At 36.0% G+C, this 17,576-nt stretch overlaps 1 protein-coding gene across 1 annotated transcript in view; it reads left to right on the top strand.

Moving 5' to 3' along the window:
- The window catches only part of LOC114651996 (protein WWC2-like), a 350,362-nt gene that overhangs the window by 205,474 nt on the left and 127,312 nt on the right, over positions 1-17,576 (top strand). The window contains exon 8 of the mRNA XM_028802133.2: positions 14,023-14,093. Within this exon, the coding sequence (XP_028657966.1) occupies positions 14,023-14,093 (71 nt within the window). The remainder of the gene's footprint in view (positions 1-14,022; positions 14,094-17,576) is intronic.

The following is a 17,576-nucleotide window of genomic DNA, read 5'->3' as shown; positions in this document are numbered from 1 at the left end:
CTTTATTTCTAATTCCTGTTTGCAAAATCCACCATAAATCGACTTTAACCAAAAAAAATCTGTTTATTAAGTATCATTTTGCATGGACAGCGGTTATTCTTTGAAATTAATGAACTGCATTAATAATGGTGATCTTTTTAAATGGCACTGCCAAAGCCTGTTCTTAGATAAGGATTTGGTTTGTTCTTTTGTCTTTTGCAAATAGTGAAAAGAAAGATGCTACATTTGTTTTCCATAGCATCTTTTATAATTCAAAAAAGAGACATTTATTCATTACCATTTTCTGCATGTTATGTGGTCAAAAATATTTTGATTACATTTCAACTGAAAGGTATTATACAAAAGTAAAATAAGCAGTTTCCAGACTTCAAAATCAAACTTTCATGTGAAACTTTCACTTTAATGTATAATATTATTTGCAAACATGCACGGTAATTTTCATTCTATCAACACCCTGCTTCAACACATTCATTTATTTATTACCTGAACCACTTTTGTGGACATTGTCCTAGGAAAACTAGGTACAAGCAGGATCCGATCCAGGAACACTAGTCCATTTGAGCACGCACTCACGTGCTCACCCATGCTGCAATGATTTATAATAGGAATTAACCTAACACACATGTAGTTAGAAGTGTAGTATTTTGGGAACCCCACAACAACATAGGAGAATGTGCAAGTGCTTCATAAGCAGTGATTCGAACAAAAACAGAAGGCTGGAACTGTGAATGGAAGGCAAATGCTGCTGCATAATGATGTGTCAAATTCAGCACACACAAGTCATTTGTGGAACAGTTAGAGTATGAACTTTAGTCAACTGTTCAACAACATCAACTTTATTCAAACTGAAACATACAGTTACAGCTATGTTAATATGTTAAAAGCTAGCTCAGCATGTTTTTCAGCTTGATTTTTGCAGTAAATGCTAGGATGGAAATGTTAACCATGTGTTTTTTTTAATATGGTTATTTCATCTATGTCTTATTTATAATTGTCTTCAGTTAAACAAGTAAACATCCTATAGCTTCCACACTATACATTTCATAATAACAAATTAAACATAAACTACCGAAATCTGCAGATAGCAGATATATTTTATTCCTCATGCTTAAGGATTGACTTTGATGTTCTGGTAATTCAAGACCAAGGAGTAGAGAACAGCCTCTTCTGCAACAACTAGGACAAAAACAGTTTCCAATAATGAAAAATACCCATCTTGTTCAAAATGTTATCAAGAGCCTAGCCAAACACAAAACAAAAAGTAGCACTTATTCTTCAAAAACACATGCAGACCGCCTATGTATTATTTACTAATAGCTACACTCATGAAAGTTATAACTAGTGTGCATTACTGTGTACAGTAAAGTGAAGATTTTGTCTGTTTAAGATTGCAACCTTCTTAGACATCCCCTTTTTATTTGGAAAAACAGGATTCCTACCCATTTCTCATCTGAACATATATTTAATACATGATCTGTTCTTCCTCAAAATTACGGAGTGAAGATTTAATTTAGAAAGCATAAGTATATTTAAACTGTAGACTGTTCTTGTGCTGCGCATTTTTTGCAAATTCAGTTTTGATGCCTGAAATAAACCTGACATTATATAAAATTGTAAAGGTTTTTTTAAGATTATGTGTACAATTTTTGAATAATAACAATTACAAATACAGTAAGTGAATTTGATATTACAACATACAAACAATGAGACTTACTTTATCAGATGTGGCATAAATTGCAGTTATTATTACTATTAAGATGGTAATAGAGTGGAGCTCTGTAGTTTCAGAGTAGTATAGCTTAATGTTTGATCCTGGGCTTAAGTGTTCTCCTTGTAGACTTTGCATAATTTCCCTACATGTCTACAAGGTTCTTAGTGAGACTATTTTTCTTACTTTTTCTTAAAACATTTTATCAGGTTAAATAAGAACTGTTAGTTATGTGCATAGTAAATGAGGGTAGAACTGTGTTTATGAGCAGCCTGTCATGCATTGGAATTTAATCCAATGAGGCTTATTACCTTGTTACAATTCCTGCTTGAATAGATTTCAGCCCCTTAAGGCAGTTAGTTGGCTAAGCCAATAAGAAAATCAGTACAGCAAGTAATGTTCATTCATTTGGTGTTGGAGAAAAACAACCTGAACAGTTGTATTTCACCTTATTTTAATAACTGGTGACTTGACTGTTTTTATTTATTGTAATGTGCATTTATTTAAAGCAGTTTGGGTTGCATTTATTTTAGATAATATGGTGTGATACATATAAAGAAGTTATTACTATTAGACAATGATTTGTTTTCCTAAAGTACATGGTTGTCCAGAGTCTGGTTTAGATATGTGTTAGCAGAAACTAGAGATTTTGTCAGAAGTAGTCTGACCATCTGGGTCCTTATGTATAAACAGTACATACACACAAAAATGTTGCATACGTCCATTTTCATACACACTTAGAGATGTATAAAAACTAAACTTCATGTGAAGCCAAGCATATTTTGACACCAGCCTTCACCCTTGCATATGCAAGTTTCTGCTTGGTTTTGCAAACCAGCAGCACCCAGTGTCATAATAGTGCTACTGTTTCTGTGTGGTCTCCCTTTTTTCAGATTCACATCAATAATGCTGGATTTATCAACTACGGTATATCAAAATTAATTGCATATCACTTACAAGTTTAAGGCACTTGATTGTAATCATTCTGCAACAATATAATGGTGCACTCAATGACCGAACTATTCCAAATACCATAGCTGCCTTAGTGTTGTTACTATCAGTGCACCACTCAGAGTATTTTAACCCATTGTATCTGTGTGTGGAATCACAGCTGTACAACAGCCGATCAGAAAGCCCTGGAGGACATTTATGGCACATGCTGCCTCAGGAAAGCCACCAGCATCTGCATGAATTCCACTCAGCCATGTGCACAGTCTATTTGAACTTCTCCCATCCAGCAAACACTTCAGAGCTTTTCCAGCATGGACCTTGAGGCTCAGAAACAGTTTTATCCCAAGAGCTATAAATGCACTCAATCCGTCCATCAAGTGCTTCCAGTAGAACTGCTTGTACTTATAATTACAATTACCTCACAGTAAACTTGCACTACAACTGTAATATTGCACAAACTGAGCCACTTTATGAACCATTTGCATTATCTGCACTATATATACATGTATATTATACTTATGCTTTCATACTATATATTTTTCATTGTTTTTTTATCGTATTATTATTATTATTATTGTTATTATATCATTTTATAAAGATTTGCATATTGAATCTCATTTTACCATACATTGACAATGAAGGAAATTGAATTCAATTCAACAGAAGAGAACACGTGTTTACAGATGATGACGACTGGCTTCTAAGTTGATTTAGATTCCAAGAGCTATCCTCTTGGTGCTGTGTGCTGTTAGAATACTAGGACATATACTTGATATCATTTTTGTGATGAAATATATTAAAGTATGTATATTACATTTTACAGATAAATTGTTAACTTCATTTAAATAATGTATACTGTTAATAATTAAACATGTGGGGGCACGGTGGCACAGCGGTAGCGATGAGCTGGCACCCCATCCAGGGATTGTTCTTGCAGTTAGAGTATGTTCATTTAGAAATTTCTGCAAGTGCAATGTTCTGCACAAGCAAATGTGTATAGATTTTATGCTGTTTTAAATAGCCCACCATATTCATGATATGTAGATTTCTATAAAAGGCATTTAATAAAAATCAGTATAACAGGTTTTTAGGTTTTATTTGTGAGTTTCTCTTGCTGTGATCTTTCAGGGTGTGCACTGGTTATTGATTGATGTCCAATTCTGTGTAGGAGTTCCCCATGCTTCAGATCTCCGCAACACTGTTTATACAATGTACAGTAGGTTAGAATAAAGATTTTTAGTTTAATTTATTGCATCTGAAACAGTATACTGTCTAAATTTGACTGGCAGTGACAAATACGTATTGCTAATTGCAAACTTGTATCACATTGTAAAAATTCTAGTTCCAGATTTTGACAAAAATTACTAATTCTGCAAGCATGTAAACTAATATTATTGGCCTCTTTTTAAAAGTCATAGCTTTAGAATTATTGTATAGTAGCTGAAGTGTCTGGTGTTATCCAGGTATTAATAAAAGGGAAATAAATGTCTTTTGGAAATTCAAAATTTCTTAACACAACATACTACGAGATCTAAAGAAACACTTTAATTCAATGACATTGTACGCACTGGTGGTCTTTGATGAGACTGCACTTTGGCCTTTACAAAACTTTGTGTGCACTGAAGATGTCCTTTCATAAGTCCTAGCACACTCCTGCTGCCTGATGGAAATAGTAGTCCCTGCATCACTACTGGTATTTGGATTGCACCCCTCCCATTATAACTTCTATTCCCGATATGGCATATAGCCTGTATTTTACATTGGACCAATGGCAATACACATGCAAAATTTTATTAAAAATCGGTTTAGCTGTTCAAACTCCTCATATGAATAAAAAGCATTTTTGGTGGTTTTTATTAACAAATGTATTCAGGTATTAATTTCATAGCATCTTGTAGCTGCTCAACAAACATTCAACAAGGGGTATTAAATGTTCTGTATATTAATGTTTTTAGAAATTCCCCAGAGTGCAAAGAATCTGAGCTTCATGAATAACAAGGATTTTCTGTACTATTGGCTAATTTCATTACTAAAAGACTTTGCCACCTTGAGAAATAATGCCCAAGAGAATAGTTTTAATTTGAGCATCTCTACGCAAGTACTTCTCAGTCAGTGAAGGATGTAGGCACTGTTCAACCCTTACAATAATTTATTTAGGAAAAGATAATTAAAAATTAAATTAAACATTTTTTCCTTTTACAGAAGCCTGGTAACATAAAACCAAGGGGCCTAAGATATAAGAACTAAGCATGTTTATTTTACTATGTTGTACAATAAAATAACACAAGGGACGAGTAACAGGAAATCACAAAGTAGCAAATAAGTTATATAATACAACTGGGCATTGGAACCTTTTTCTGTCTAGTTTTCTAATACCAAAGAAATTTGTGCAAACTACTGTACCTCTCAAATTTTCTCTTTATCTTTGTCACTATCTCTCTCTCTCCATGGACTTTCCTCCCTTCTGCAAAGTTTTAACCCAACCCCCCTGCCTTCTCTATACATGTTCGTTCCATATCCAAATTTACCTTTAAACCAATTAGTGACATCCATGCAGTAATCCTGTACTATTCCCCTTTGTCTTGGAATGAAAGAACTGGCTGCCTGAAAGCCCATCATGGCTATGGACTATGTGCAGCAGTATACTGGCCTGAAGATTTTATAGCTTTCTGCCAGCCGTCCATGATTTCTCTATCTCTTTCCTGCTAGTTGGAGTGGCAGGCATTCATGGAACACTTTGCAGTTTTCCTCTCAGGGTGCTATAACCTCACCCACTTGATTATCTTCCAAGAGGCTTCCTTTCTAGGTCACTTTTTAAAATGACAGGGCAGTGGTCTCCATCTTTCAAACTGGTGTGCAGACATGCTCTCTGTCTTCCAGTATGGAAGTATCACACTCTCTGACCCTCTTAGGTTTGCTGCGGGATGTGTTCCTGTTCTTTATCATCTTGGTGGCACTCATGCCTCCAGTAACTTCTTGCTAGTCTGGTAGTCTTTTATACTAAAACGTGATTTTTGTGAATCCAGGGCAACCAGCAGGATGAAGACAGATTATAATTATTTACACATATTTTTTGTAGTAGGAGCTCAGAAAGGTTTGATGACATCATTATGGTCACCATTGAATTAGAAATAGACATTGAACTGGCATCATTGTGTTTATAAATCTAGGTAATCAAGTTATCCCACATATTCCCTTCAGTAACTTTCTACTGAGGTCCATGTTATCAACCATGACTTCCACTTTCACATTCCTAAAGTATGTGAACCTGTTTGTCATTCATGACTTATTGCATTCACATCAACTGTTTACCACAACCGTCCACTTGTGCCTCTTTCTCTCCCTTCCTCTCTCTATTAGAGTATGACCCTTCTATACTTTACCTCATATCTCTACATTTTTTTATGAAACTATATCCAGCAGCTTCTGCACTGTAGTAAGTGCCTCCTGTATTTATTATTAAATGTGCTGCCTGACCATGAATCAACCTCTTCAATTCCACCTGCTCTTTCGTCATCAAACATCTTTTTTGTATTCATGATCAGGCATTAAACTGCCATACCAGATTCTGTTTCAGGAACTGCTCCAATTCGTTATTTGTTTTTCTCAGTCGAATTTAAGAATATTAGCATGCATGGCGCTCTCCCTCAGTGTCTAAACCAGCAACATACACCCAAGCTCAGATTTTAGCTTTCATACTTTTTACCAGCCTGACTGCTATTCTTGATCCTCATACATCATCATACAGCCTATATTAAAGCTAACGTATTATTCAATGTGTTTTGTGAAACAAATAAACAAATTTACGGATATTTATCAATAATCTAACTAATTTAAAAAATAAATTAAGGAGTATCTGTTATCCATACAACAAAAAAGCAGCAGCTACCAATGCTCAAACTTCTCAACCAGCTGGGATGCCCATATGCTGAAAGGACCGGGGCAGAGAATTTACACGAGGCATTACCTCCCCTGGAGCGCTAAATGTCAGCCCCCCTGGGTTGCTATGGCACCCCTGGTTCCCACACAGCTCCATGGGAGTTGGAGTTTGCTATAGCCCTCTTGGGTTCCAGGGATGTTACAGGGACTGCGGAGCCTCACCCAAAAGTGCTTTCGGATCACACTAACAGGCCACCAGAAGAACTCCCAGATGCAGGATAAAAGGATCCCACTGCTCCAGTAGCCAGAGTTGGGAGAAAGGTGACGAAGCTTGCTAGAGAAGGAGTGAAGGTGTAAGTAGAGACAGACAGAGAAAAGAAGAATTTACCTGTTGTTGCTTTGCTGTACTTTGCATTAGTGGGAAATGAAGGTTAAGAGTTTCCTACATGAATAAAGCCTTTGTTGTGCTGTAACATATATATGTGTATGTATATATATATATATATATATATATATATATATATATATATATATATATACATATACAGTGGTGTGAAAAACTATTTGCCCCCTTTCTGATTTCTTATTCTTTTGCATGTTTGTCACACAAAATGTTTCTGATCATCAAACACATTTAACCATTAGTCAAATATAACACAAGTAAACACAAAATGCACTTTGTAAATGGTGGTTTTTATTATTTAGGGAGAAAAAAAAATCCAAACCTACATGGCCCTGTGTGAAAAAGTAATTGCCCCCTGAACCTAATAACTGGTTGGGCCACCCTTAGCAGCAATAACTGCAATCAAGCGTTTGCGATAACTTGCAATGAGTCTTTTACAGCGCTCTGGAGGAATTTTGGCCCACTCATCTTTGCAAAATTGTTGTAATTCAGCTTTATTTGAGGGTTTTCTAGCATGAACCGCCTTTTTAAGGTCATGCCATAGCATCTCAATTGGATTCAGGTCAGGACTTTGACTAGGCCACTCCAAAGTCTTCATTTTGTTTTTCTTCAGCCATTCAGAGGTGGATTTGCTGGTGTGTTTTGGGTCATTGTCCTGTTGCAGCACCCAAGATCGCTTCAGCTTGAGTTGACGAACAGATGGCCGGACATTCTCCTTCAGGATTTTTTGGTAGACAGTAGAATTCATGGTTCCATCTATCACAGCAAGCCTTCCCGGTCCTGAAGCAGCAAAACAACCCCAGACCATCACACTACCACCACCATATTTTACTGTTGGTATGATGTTCTTTTTCTGAAATGCTGTGTTCCTTTTACGCCAGATGTAACGGGACATTTGCCTTCCAAAAAGTTCAACTTTTGACTCATCAGTCCACAAGGTATTTTCCCAAAAGTCTTGGCAATCATTGAGATGTTTCTTAGCAAAATTGAGACGAGCCCTAATGTTCTTTTTGCTTAACAGTGGTTTGCGTCTTGGAAATCTGCCATGCAGGCCGTTTTTGCCCAGTCTCTTTCTTATGGTGGAGTCGTGAACACTGACCTTAATTGAGGCAAGTGAGGCCTGCAGTTCTTTAGATGTTGTCCTGGGGTCTTTTGTGACCTCTTGGATGAGTCGTCTCTGCGCTCTTGGGGTAATTTTGGTAGGCCGGCCACTGCTGGGAAGGTTCAACACTGTTCCATGTTTTTGCCATTTGTGGATAATGGCTCTCACTGTGGTTCGCTGGAGTCCCAAAGCTTTAGAAATGGCTTTATAACCTTTACCAGACTGATAGATCTCAATTACTTCTGTTCTCATTTGTTCCTGAATTTCTTTGGATCTTGGCATGATATCTAGCTTTTGAGGTGCTTTTGGTCTACTTCTCTGTGTCAGGCAGCTCCTATTTAAGTGATTTCTTGATTGAAACAGGTGTGGCAGTAATCAGGCCTGGGGGTGGCTACGGAAATTGAACTCAGGTGTGATACACCACAGTTAGGTTATTTTTTAACAAGGGGGCAATTACTTTTTCACACAGGGCCATGTAGGTTTGGATTTTTTTTCTCCCTAAACAATAAAAACCATCATTTAAAAACTGCATTTTGTGTTTACGTGTGTTATATTTGACTAATGGTTAAATGTGTTTGATGATCAGAAACATTTTGTGTGACAAACATGCAAAAGAATAAGAAATCAGGAAGGGGGCAAATAGTTTTTCACACCACTGTATATATATACAGCACATATGTACTGCACCAGGATTTTTCTCTTCTAAATCCTAACAGTGTTTTGACAAGAATAAAATGAATAGAACTTATAGACGTTTTGCAGTAGAGAATAAATAGAATACAGAATAAATAGTACTACATAATTTTTGAAGGAATGACAAGATGTGCTATTACCTTAAGTCTACGGTAGTATCTGGTGTTTTATTTCTTTGTTACCAGCCAGGCAATCCTATATTCAGTTTTACCTGTTTACAGTAAATCTCTTTAACAGCAAGCTATAGAGTGAGTAATTTGAAACTACAATAGCATTTGTCTACTGCGCTTTCATATAATTTCGCAAACTATTGTTATTCTTTTTAGTAACTGACAAGTAATACTTCTGCTCATAACATAGTTTTATGAAATCAATAGTAAACCTTCTTAAGAAATCCAAACATTAATATATGAAAGAATCAATGAGTATGTTATTTTCCTTGTCTCACAGCCATTTTTCCATGGTTCAGGTTGCATTTAAAATGCTCATAATAACTTAAATACTCTCAAAAATTCAATATCTTCAAAAAAATTCAATATGCATACATCATTCCAGCATGTTTTTCCATAAAAAGGTAGTATTTGTCTTTGACTGTTCTGTCTTCCATTTTTAGGCTGGTAATTAAATGAGTTGTGCTTGTTTATAGATCCAGATTCTGGGATTTAAGCTTTGAGTCTATCAGGTTTAGTTTTCTCCATATGGCTGATGTTGCCATTTTTGTCTTCTGTTTTTCTGCTCCTCTCTGAAATGGATTCAGTTATGAAAAGGTCTAGGTTTTTGATATATATTATTGTTAATCACCTAATAATGAGCACACAAATGTTCAGCTGACACTTATTGAACTGCTCATTTGTAAGTTATGTTAGAATTTACTTGTTTCTTCATCTGGGAATTAGTTTTTCTGGGGAAACATGTTCTCATGGGTATCAATCACAAGACTGGAGGATGTTTGTGGTGCTAGTTAGACCAATCTAAGGCAGCTACACTGTTATTGATTTGTACTTGTCTCACTGTATTCCTTAATGCTTAGTGTCCTAATATGAGAACTAACTAGAAATGTATGTTTTACATTGTTTTTTATTTAATTTAAAAGATGACTCAGGCTGATAATTTTCAGTTAACTAGTTTTTTCCTGCTCCACTACAAAAACGCTTTCTCAGGCTTTTCTGAAATATTTCAGCCACTTCATATTTAAAGGATATGATGGAAATCCATGTCAAGTGCAGGTCAGCCAGAAAAGTAAGCTGCTTATGGAACAGAGCATATTGAAGGGCTGGCCTTTTTTCAGAGGAATGCTTACAGAGTGAGTTAAGAGTTTATAATAATATTAAAACCAGTGGTTAAAGTAGATACATGTGATGTTTTCTGTGACAAAGCTAATCCTGCTACTTATCAGGCCTGCAGTGGCACAGAGCTTTGGGAGGACAGGAGAGGAGTGGGGCTAAAGGTGTACAAAAATACCTGCAAGGAAGATCACAAGATGTTTGGTGGATACAAATGGAGTTTTTTTTTCTCTCTCTCTGTCTCTAATGCATCAATGAGATACTCATTGCTTGATGTAGTTTACTTGTTATGTACATAATGATATTTCAGCTCTTTTACTTTACTCTGTTTTATACTCAAACTTCCATTTGCCTTATCAGATCTTCTATCGTATATGTTATCTATAATGCTTACAGTTTATTCTATTAGCTGCTATGCATTTAATAAACAACAAGCATGTGCAAGGCAAGATCTCAGTTGGCACAGGACACAAGTCCAATGTAACTTTTTTCTTACTGTTAATTTAAATTTTAATGCATTTACATTAATAATAATAATACTTTTATGTAATAGGCACTTTTCTTAGCACTCAAGGTCACCTTACAAAAACATTGAACAACAGTAATAGAACTAAAAACAAATAGAATGATAAAATAAATAAAGATAAAAAGTAGTAACAAACATAAAAGATAACAGACTATAACAGTTCTTAAATCAAAATTGATATGCCAATTTAAAACGATTTGCTTTGAGAGTTGGTGTGGATTACATTATTGAGTGCAGTTGACAGATATGAAAGGAAAGAGAATTCCAGAGTTGTGGAGTACTATGAGAGAATGCTCGTGCTCCCATAAAACAAGAGTTTGATGTGTGATACAGGTAGAGCTGCAGATGAGTATCTGAGAGCATGAGAAGAAGTGTAAGTCTGTAGGAGATCAGTGAGGTAGGGAGGAACAAGATGTGGAGAGCATTAAATGTTAAAAGCAGTATTTTAAACTGTATTCAGTAGTAGACAGGGAGCCAATGAAGATGGAAGAGAATAGGTGTAATATGTTTATTGGGCTTAGAACAGGTAATTATCTTAGCAGCAAAGTTTTGTAAGTTTTTTGAAGCTACCAGATAGAATGGCATTGCAGTAATCTATACGTGAAGTGACTAAAGCATTAACCAATGCTTCAGTACTGTGTTGTATAAAAGCAGGATGAAGTCTAGAAATGTTTCATAGATGAAAAAGGGCATTCCGAGAAACATTATTTATATGGGATGATACAGAGAGGGTACTGTCTAGAATGACACCCAGACTCTTAACCTGGGAAGAGATGTTTGTAATATTTTGTTAATTAAAATGGAAGAACTGTTAACCTTAGCGAGTGTAGATTTAGAACTAAAGAGGAGCACCTCGATTTTATTGCTATTTAGATATAGAAAGTTACGAGTTATCCATGACTTTATGTGTTGGAGACATGCAGTGAGAATATTTAGAGCAGGGGTGTCAAACTCCTGTCCTGGAGGGCCGCAGTGGCTGCAGGTTTTCATTCTAACCATCCTCTTAATTAGTGACATGTTTTTGCTGCTAATTAACTTAATTTTTCTTAATTTTAATTAACTTGACTCAGACCCCTTGGTTGTTTCTTTTTCCTTTATTATCTGACATTTTATCATCACTGGTGCTGTTAGTCATACATATTGTGAAATATCTCTTTGTTGCTCCCTCACATGAGGTTTACTGAAGGCGATTTCCTTCCCTCTGAAACTGATGCTGCCACTCCAATCTTCCATACATACATGGCAGCTCCAATAATCTTTTTATCTGCTGTGTCCCCTTCCTTCACATTCATATCTCCTCATACCTATCACTTGTTTCAAAGACAACACTATTTGTACTCATTTTCCCCAATAAGCAGACCTATTTCAACCAAGGATCCTTCCTAAGATTCTCCGGCAGGCACTTACTCAGACCAGTGGATTTAAGCAGCTGGTCTAGTAAGTTCTGCCTTTTGAGTTCTTTATCATCTCTTACTCTTTATAGCTTGCTTTCTCTCCCCATCTCTCACTCACTCACACCACACATATTCTGTGTGGCTTCTAATAATGATTCCTTCCCTTCTAACAACATCTGTCTTCAAGGTCCACATGCCTCCACCAGAGTGTTTATGCCAAAAACACCACTAATGCGTACATTTCAATAATGCTGTTTGTGTCATATTTCCCACATAACTGATTACATTCTGGAATTGTTGTTGTAAAACATCTGAACATATACAGAAGAGGTTAGCTGTTCTTTGTTTGGACATTTTCTGGATTCTCTTTATTCTACCAGCTTTTTGTTTTGTTCTTCACGTTTTAAATTTTATCATGACATTACAGTAAACTCACCTTTGCCTAACAGCATTACCTTGAAAGAGAGAGGTTTAAAGTGCTAATTTGTGACTCAAGGATTTTTGTTTCCATATCATATAACAGTAAAAACTAGAAGTTTAGTATACACAGTTAATCATGATCTTGTTAAACACTAATAGTCAAACATGAGAAAGCAGGTCCTTAGATGGCTAGTTCTAATTCGTCTTGGAACAGGTAAATAGTTTTACAATACCTTGCCATTAAGCATAATTTCCATGTGTGTTGACTTGAGTATCATTGCTTAGGTTTTGAGGAGAGAATTATGTTTGTGTGGGTTGTACTTACTGTCTTTACCACATGGTCCTCAGTGTCTGTTGTGCAGTGTCTTCCTTAGCCCGCTGTTACGATTTCTGTTGTGTCCTCTGTGTCTTTATAGGGAAAGTATGATGTTTCCTGGCACAAGGTTTTGGGCACTGACATTTACTTCTTGAAGTAATGATGCTTCACAGGCTTTATGATTTAGAACTTTTTTGCACCTTTGGGTTTTGGCCTCCTTTTTTACCTGAGTTTTTAAAATATTGATTCATTTATCATCATGTATGTTTCCTTGATGGCTACCTTGGATCTGTATGATTACTGTTCTTCATAGTTAACAGGATTTAATGGAATGACATGCCATGTAGAGTCCACTCCTGTCTGCTGAAGAGTGCTTATCTACAACTGTGGGGGTGTCTGAGCAGGGGCAAAAAGTCTCAGCGATGTCTCCTAGTTCAACTGTCCAAATTCATAACAGCAAATTTGCTCTTTTGGTTTACTGTCTTCCATTCCTTGCCAGAAGAAGGAACATTCCTTTTCTTTAACAGCAACTGAGTCTGCAGAATGTCTTTCTTGTATTATGGGTGTGTCCATAAGTTTTTGTTGAGATTGGTAACAGCTAGGAAGACTCCTGAGAATCCAGACCTACTTCAACATACTAACTTAGTTTTTTTTTCTTTTGTTGCATTGTGTTTTTCTTCTGTCTTTGACTGCTGCACAGATGTTGTTACATTCTTATCACCATGTACTCAGTAAGGAAGTTGAACCATGGTGAGACAGCATTTTATTGATTGTGGATTACTAAATTTAAGATAAAGACAGTAGATGTCCAATGGGAAGTGAATAATTACCTTAACCACTGGAAACAGCCCCTGTCATGTTTCTCTAAGTCAGTCTAGCTTTAAGGCATATAACTGGTAAACTACGGCTTCCCCTATATATATTGCATGCATAAAAGCTGGAGTGTCTTCTCCAGGGCGAAGCCTTTAAATAAGAATATAGAAGATCGGCTACTTCCCATGCAGCCGATCCTTCCTCTCCTCTTGCTGATGGGTCAGAAAGAACAGCCAAAGTTGATACAGTTTTGTAGGAGTTGTCAGAAGGATGCCAAAGTCAATATCAGAAAGCCTTTTGGATCCCATGTTTTCCTGTCAGGGTTTATGCCCATTGTCTTTGTAAGGTACACAGAAAACAGTCTGGGCAGTGAATTTGGCTTAACAGTGCATCCCCAGCCATGGTTCTTTGCACAGACAAAAATAGTAATAGTTTGGAAATACCTGTATACTGGCAGGCAGGAATAGTAAAGTACTGATTATTTGTAAATTCAATATTTAATTTTTTTGCACTTTTACTTTGTGTCTCATTTAGCTTGTATCAAGAAGTCGAAATCTTGCAGAAAAGGTCAGGCTCAGCTTGCAGTATGAAGAAGCTAAAAGGAGGTATGGATTTATGTTTTTTTTAATTTTTTGTCTACTTGAACTGTTTTGGTCTTGTCTAATTTTTCTGAAACTTTTAAATTATTCCTCATCTCACTTTATATAAAGTGAAAGCAATGCAAAATTTTGATTAGCATTCTATATCCATTTCACTTGCTATAACTGATAACCAAAAGTGCATGAATTGCTGACCAGTGAATTTGACATTTATATCAATTTAAAAAACTTAACTCAGGTGTCACTTTTAAAGAGAGCTGCTTATAGCGTACCAATTTGCTGTAAACCCCATCTAAAGCCTGGTTTATACTTGGCGCATCAGCGCTAGTTGATAGGGCAGCACATAAAAAATGATGTCAGATGTTTCTAACTAAATGGTGAAGTTATATACCCAAAATGATGAATTTTGTAGAGAGGCTGATTACATGGGTGGCAGAATGATGAACGAAGGGCTGAATATGACACAACAGGACACAAGGAAGGCATGCATCTTACCCGCTCACGAGAATATAATACTCAACCTCCCTTTGCCACTTTTGTTTTAATGAATCTGCACTCATACACACTAGTGAACAATATAGCAAGCAATACAGCAAAATTGTACAACAAGTCTTAAGCCAAGTAAGGGAAACAGTAGCATTAGCTGTAAAGCAACTGGAGCAGTGAGGGCATGAATATCAAAAGTGAATCGTATCCGTTTGTCATTTACTGTAATAAGTTAATAATTAATACGTACATTGTTATGGATCAGAGAGAACAAGGCAAACTGTTCCACTATTGTTTCAATACCAGTTACAAGTGAAAGACATCATAATTATAAGCAGCATTATGACAAAAATAATTGGAAAATGGCTTTTCAGATAGCAGAAGAACTTTTTTAGGGGATTAAATAGGGAGGATATTACACAAAGTAGTTTTGATTGCAGGGAGGAGGCAGTATAACAAAAAAGTAAGAGAATGTACAATGCCATATGCAGAGGGAGTCCAAAAGCCATATATAAAAGCAGTCCTTTGTTTTTGGACAAAATAAATTTAGGATTGAAATGGTGAGAAAGCACTATATCGTTGGACTGTTTGATATACTAGTCAACCTGCAAGATATAACAAATGCTAATGCAGTTATTTCATGAAATGTACAACTTGAAAACACAAATGTACACTCATACAGCAGGTAACTCTTCAACTGACATGACTTGCTACTACTGAGAAAATTACCTAAAATATTCAGCAGCATGTTGATCACATGTGATAGCTTAAATGTTCCAACAATGCTTCCAACAAGTCTTCATCCTTTCTAAATGGACATTAACCTTTCCAAAGGTTAGGGGCTATACACCATTCTTGCCTTATGTGGTCAAAGAGAGGAATCTCATAAAAATAAGGTAACCCTTAATCGCTTTGCACACTGTATACTGGAGGTTGTGCAAATTATTAGCCCAAAAACTACAATGTTTTAAACATGCTTTTTCAGACCTAAACCTCGCCTTTACTAATATGAAGACCCTGTTAATGGTTCAAGAGTGACTAATTTTAGTGCAGCTGTATACATAGATCACTGGTTTTGATCAGCTAAATGTGTATGTTACACCTCAGAATAACACTGGTCAGACTTATGATATTTTTGACAGAGAAACCTAATTGCACTCGTAGAAGCAAAACTTTACAAATAAATGCTGCTGCAAAAAGTCACCCTCCAATTAGAAAGCATATCTGGACTACCAGATGTGTGGAACTAGTAGCCCAGCTATCAGTTTCATTTATAATTTGTCTACCCCAAATTTATTCTGTGTTTAATATACACTTAAAGCTTTTTTGTAAAATAAGCACTTACCTTCAATATTAAATTGGCTTTTTCCAAAAACAATCTATATCAAGAGACTCCTTACAAATGAGTCATTTGGTCCAGTAATGTGTAGCTTGGTGGACATGTAATGTGTAAGCACGAAAGGGAGGCAACAGGGCGGGAATAAAGCCCAGCAAGACCGTAACAGGGAATGAAAAGTTGCAAAAAGTGTTAAGTGACAAAAAGGAAAAGGAAGGAGGCACCAGTAAACTCTGTAAATATACTATACCAGGAGCATCTGGTAAGGATATATTTTTGTAGTACTCCTCAGTGATGAGATTTATAAAGCTTGCATATGCATAAAAGTGGCCTGAAATGTGCCACTTTCCATGCACAATTTGGGATTTATAAAAGAAAACTTGCCAGAAGAATTTGCACATACTTATGGTATCCAACACATAAACAATATTTGGTTGAAACTTGGAATTGATGACACCCTTGATCTATTAGGGATATGCAGCCAACCCAGTTAAAAATGACTTGCATGTGTAATTATTTGTGTCACCAAGCCTTCATTATAATATGCATTGACGTGACACACATTAAACCTTAAAAGTGATGAATATGGTGTGCATACACTTTTGTAGATGCTTTTTAAGAGAGTCTTTGCTACATATTTGCAGTAAACAGCTTTTTTTTTTCATCAGTTTTATTGGTTACCTGTTGTCACTTTTTAGGATTAGAAACCAAAGCAATCAGTTTTTGTCAATAATTGCATTAAGTAAAAATGCAGGCTTGATTCACTCACTATGATCAGAAATCTATAAATCTCATGTCTTACTGCCTATTCATAGCCTAATGGTTTGACACAACACGGCTTCTTTGGACTACTTGAATTATATTCAAGTGGTTATATACTAAGAGAACAAACTTTCACAGATTTGTTTTTTTTTTTTTTTTGGGATAATGACTGGCTTAGGAGCGATTCTGTTAGAACTATGTGCTGAGCTGGCCCCAGCATTAGAAAGATAGACTGCCTAAAATTGAGCCATAGCTGTTTATATGAAGGTACTTTTAACAATGGTTGGCTTTCTGATCAGAAAGGGGGAATTGTCTGACTGGTCAAGAATATCTCAGCTGGAAGCCATACACCGACTGATGAGGTGCTACATTCAGTTTCCTTATGGTGTGGATGAACAGGTGAATGTAAAAATGCAATTTGCAGTATCTGGTTTTTCTAACGTAATGTTGCATATTGCAATAATGGTACCAGGAAAGAATGAAGCATCTTCTGTTAACTGTAAGTAGTTTAATTTCATTAGCATGCAGTTTACCTGTGATTAGGGCTGCTAACTCTCTTTCTCTGGAAATGAAGATATTTGGGTCAAAAAATAAGGTCTATGAGGATGCCTTTCTCTATGATGCCATACTATGCCTTTATACTGTCTTATGGTTTTTTTTAAAATAGTATAAACCTTTAGTAGCAGTTTATCACTATAATTGTGATATGATGGCCACAATCACAGTCACTGGCCAGCTAATAACCTATTAAATATTTTGAATATGTCAACCTTTTAAATTAACAGACTCCATTCCTTCCATTCTTATTTGCATAGCTTAACTCTCATAAACCTGTAAAAACCGATACACATGGTAAATTCACTTCTAGTAAAATAAGAATAATATTACTCTTTGTATGTATCTAC

Source organism: Erpetoichthys calabaricus, chromosome 5 (genome assembly GCF_900747795.2).
Source record: "Erpetoichthys calabaricus chromosome 5, fErpCal1.3, whole genome shotgun sequence".
In the NCBI taxonomy this organism is placed as follows: Eukaryota; Metazoa; Chordata; class Cladistia; order Polypteriformes; family Polypteridae; genus Erpetoichthys; species Erpetoichthys calabaricus.
This window is presented reverse-complemented; position numbering and strand designations above follow the sequence as displayed.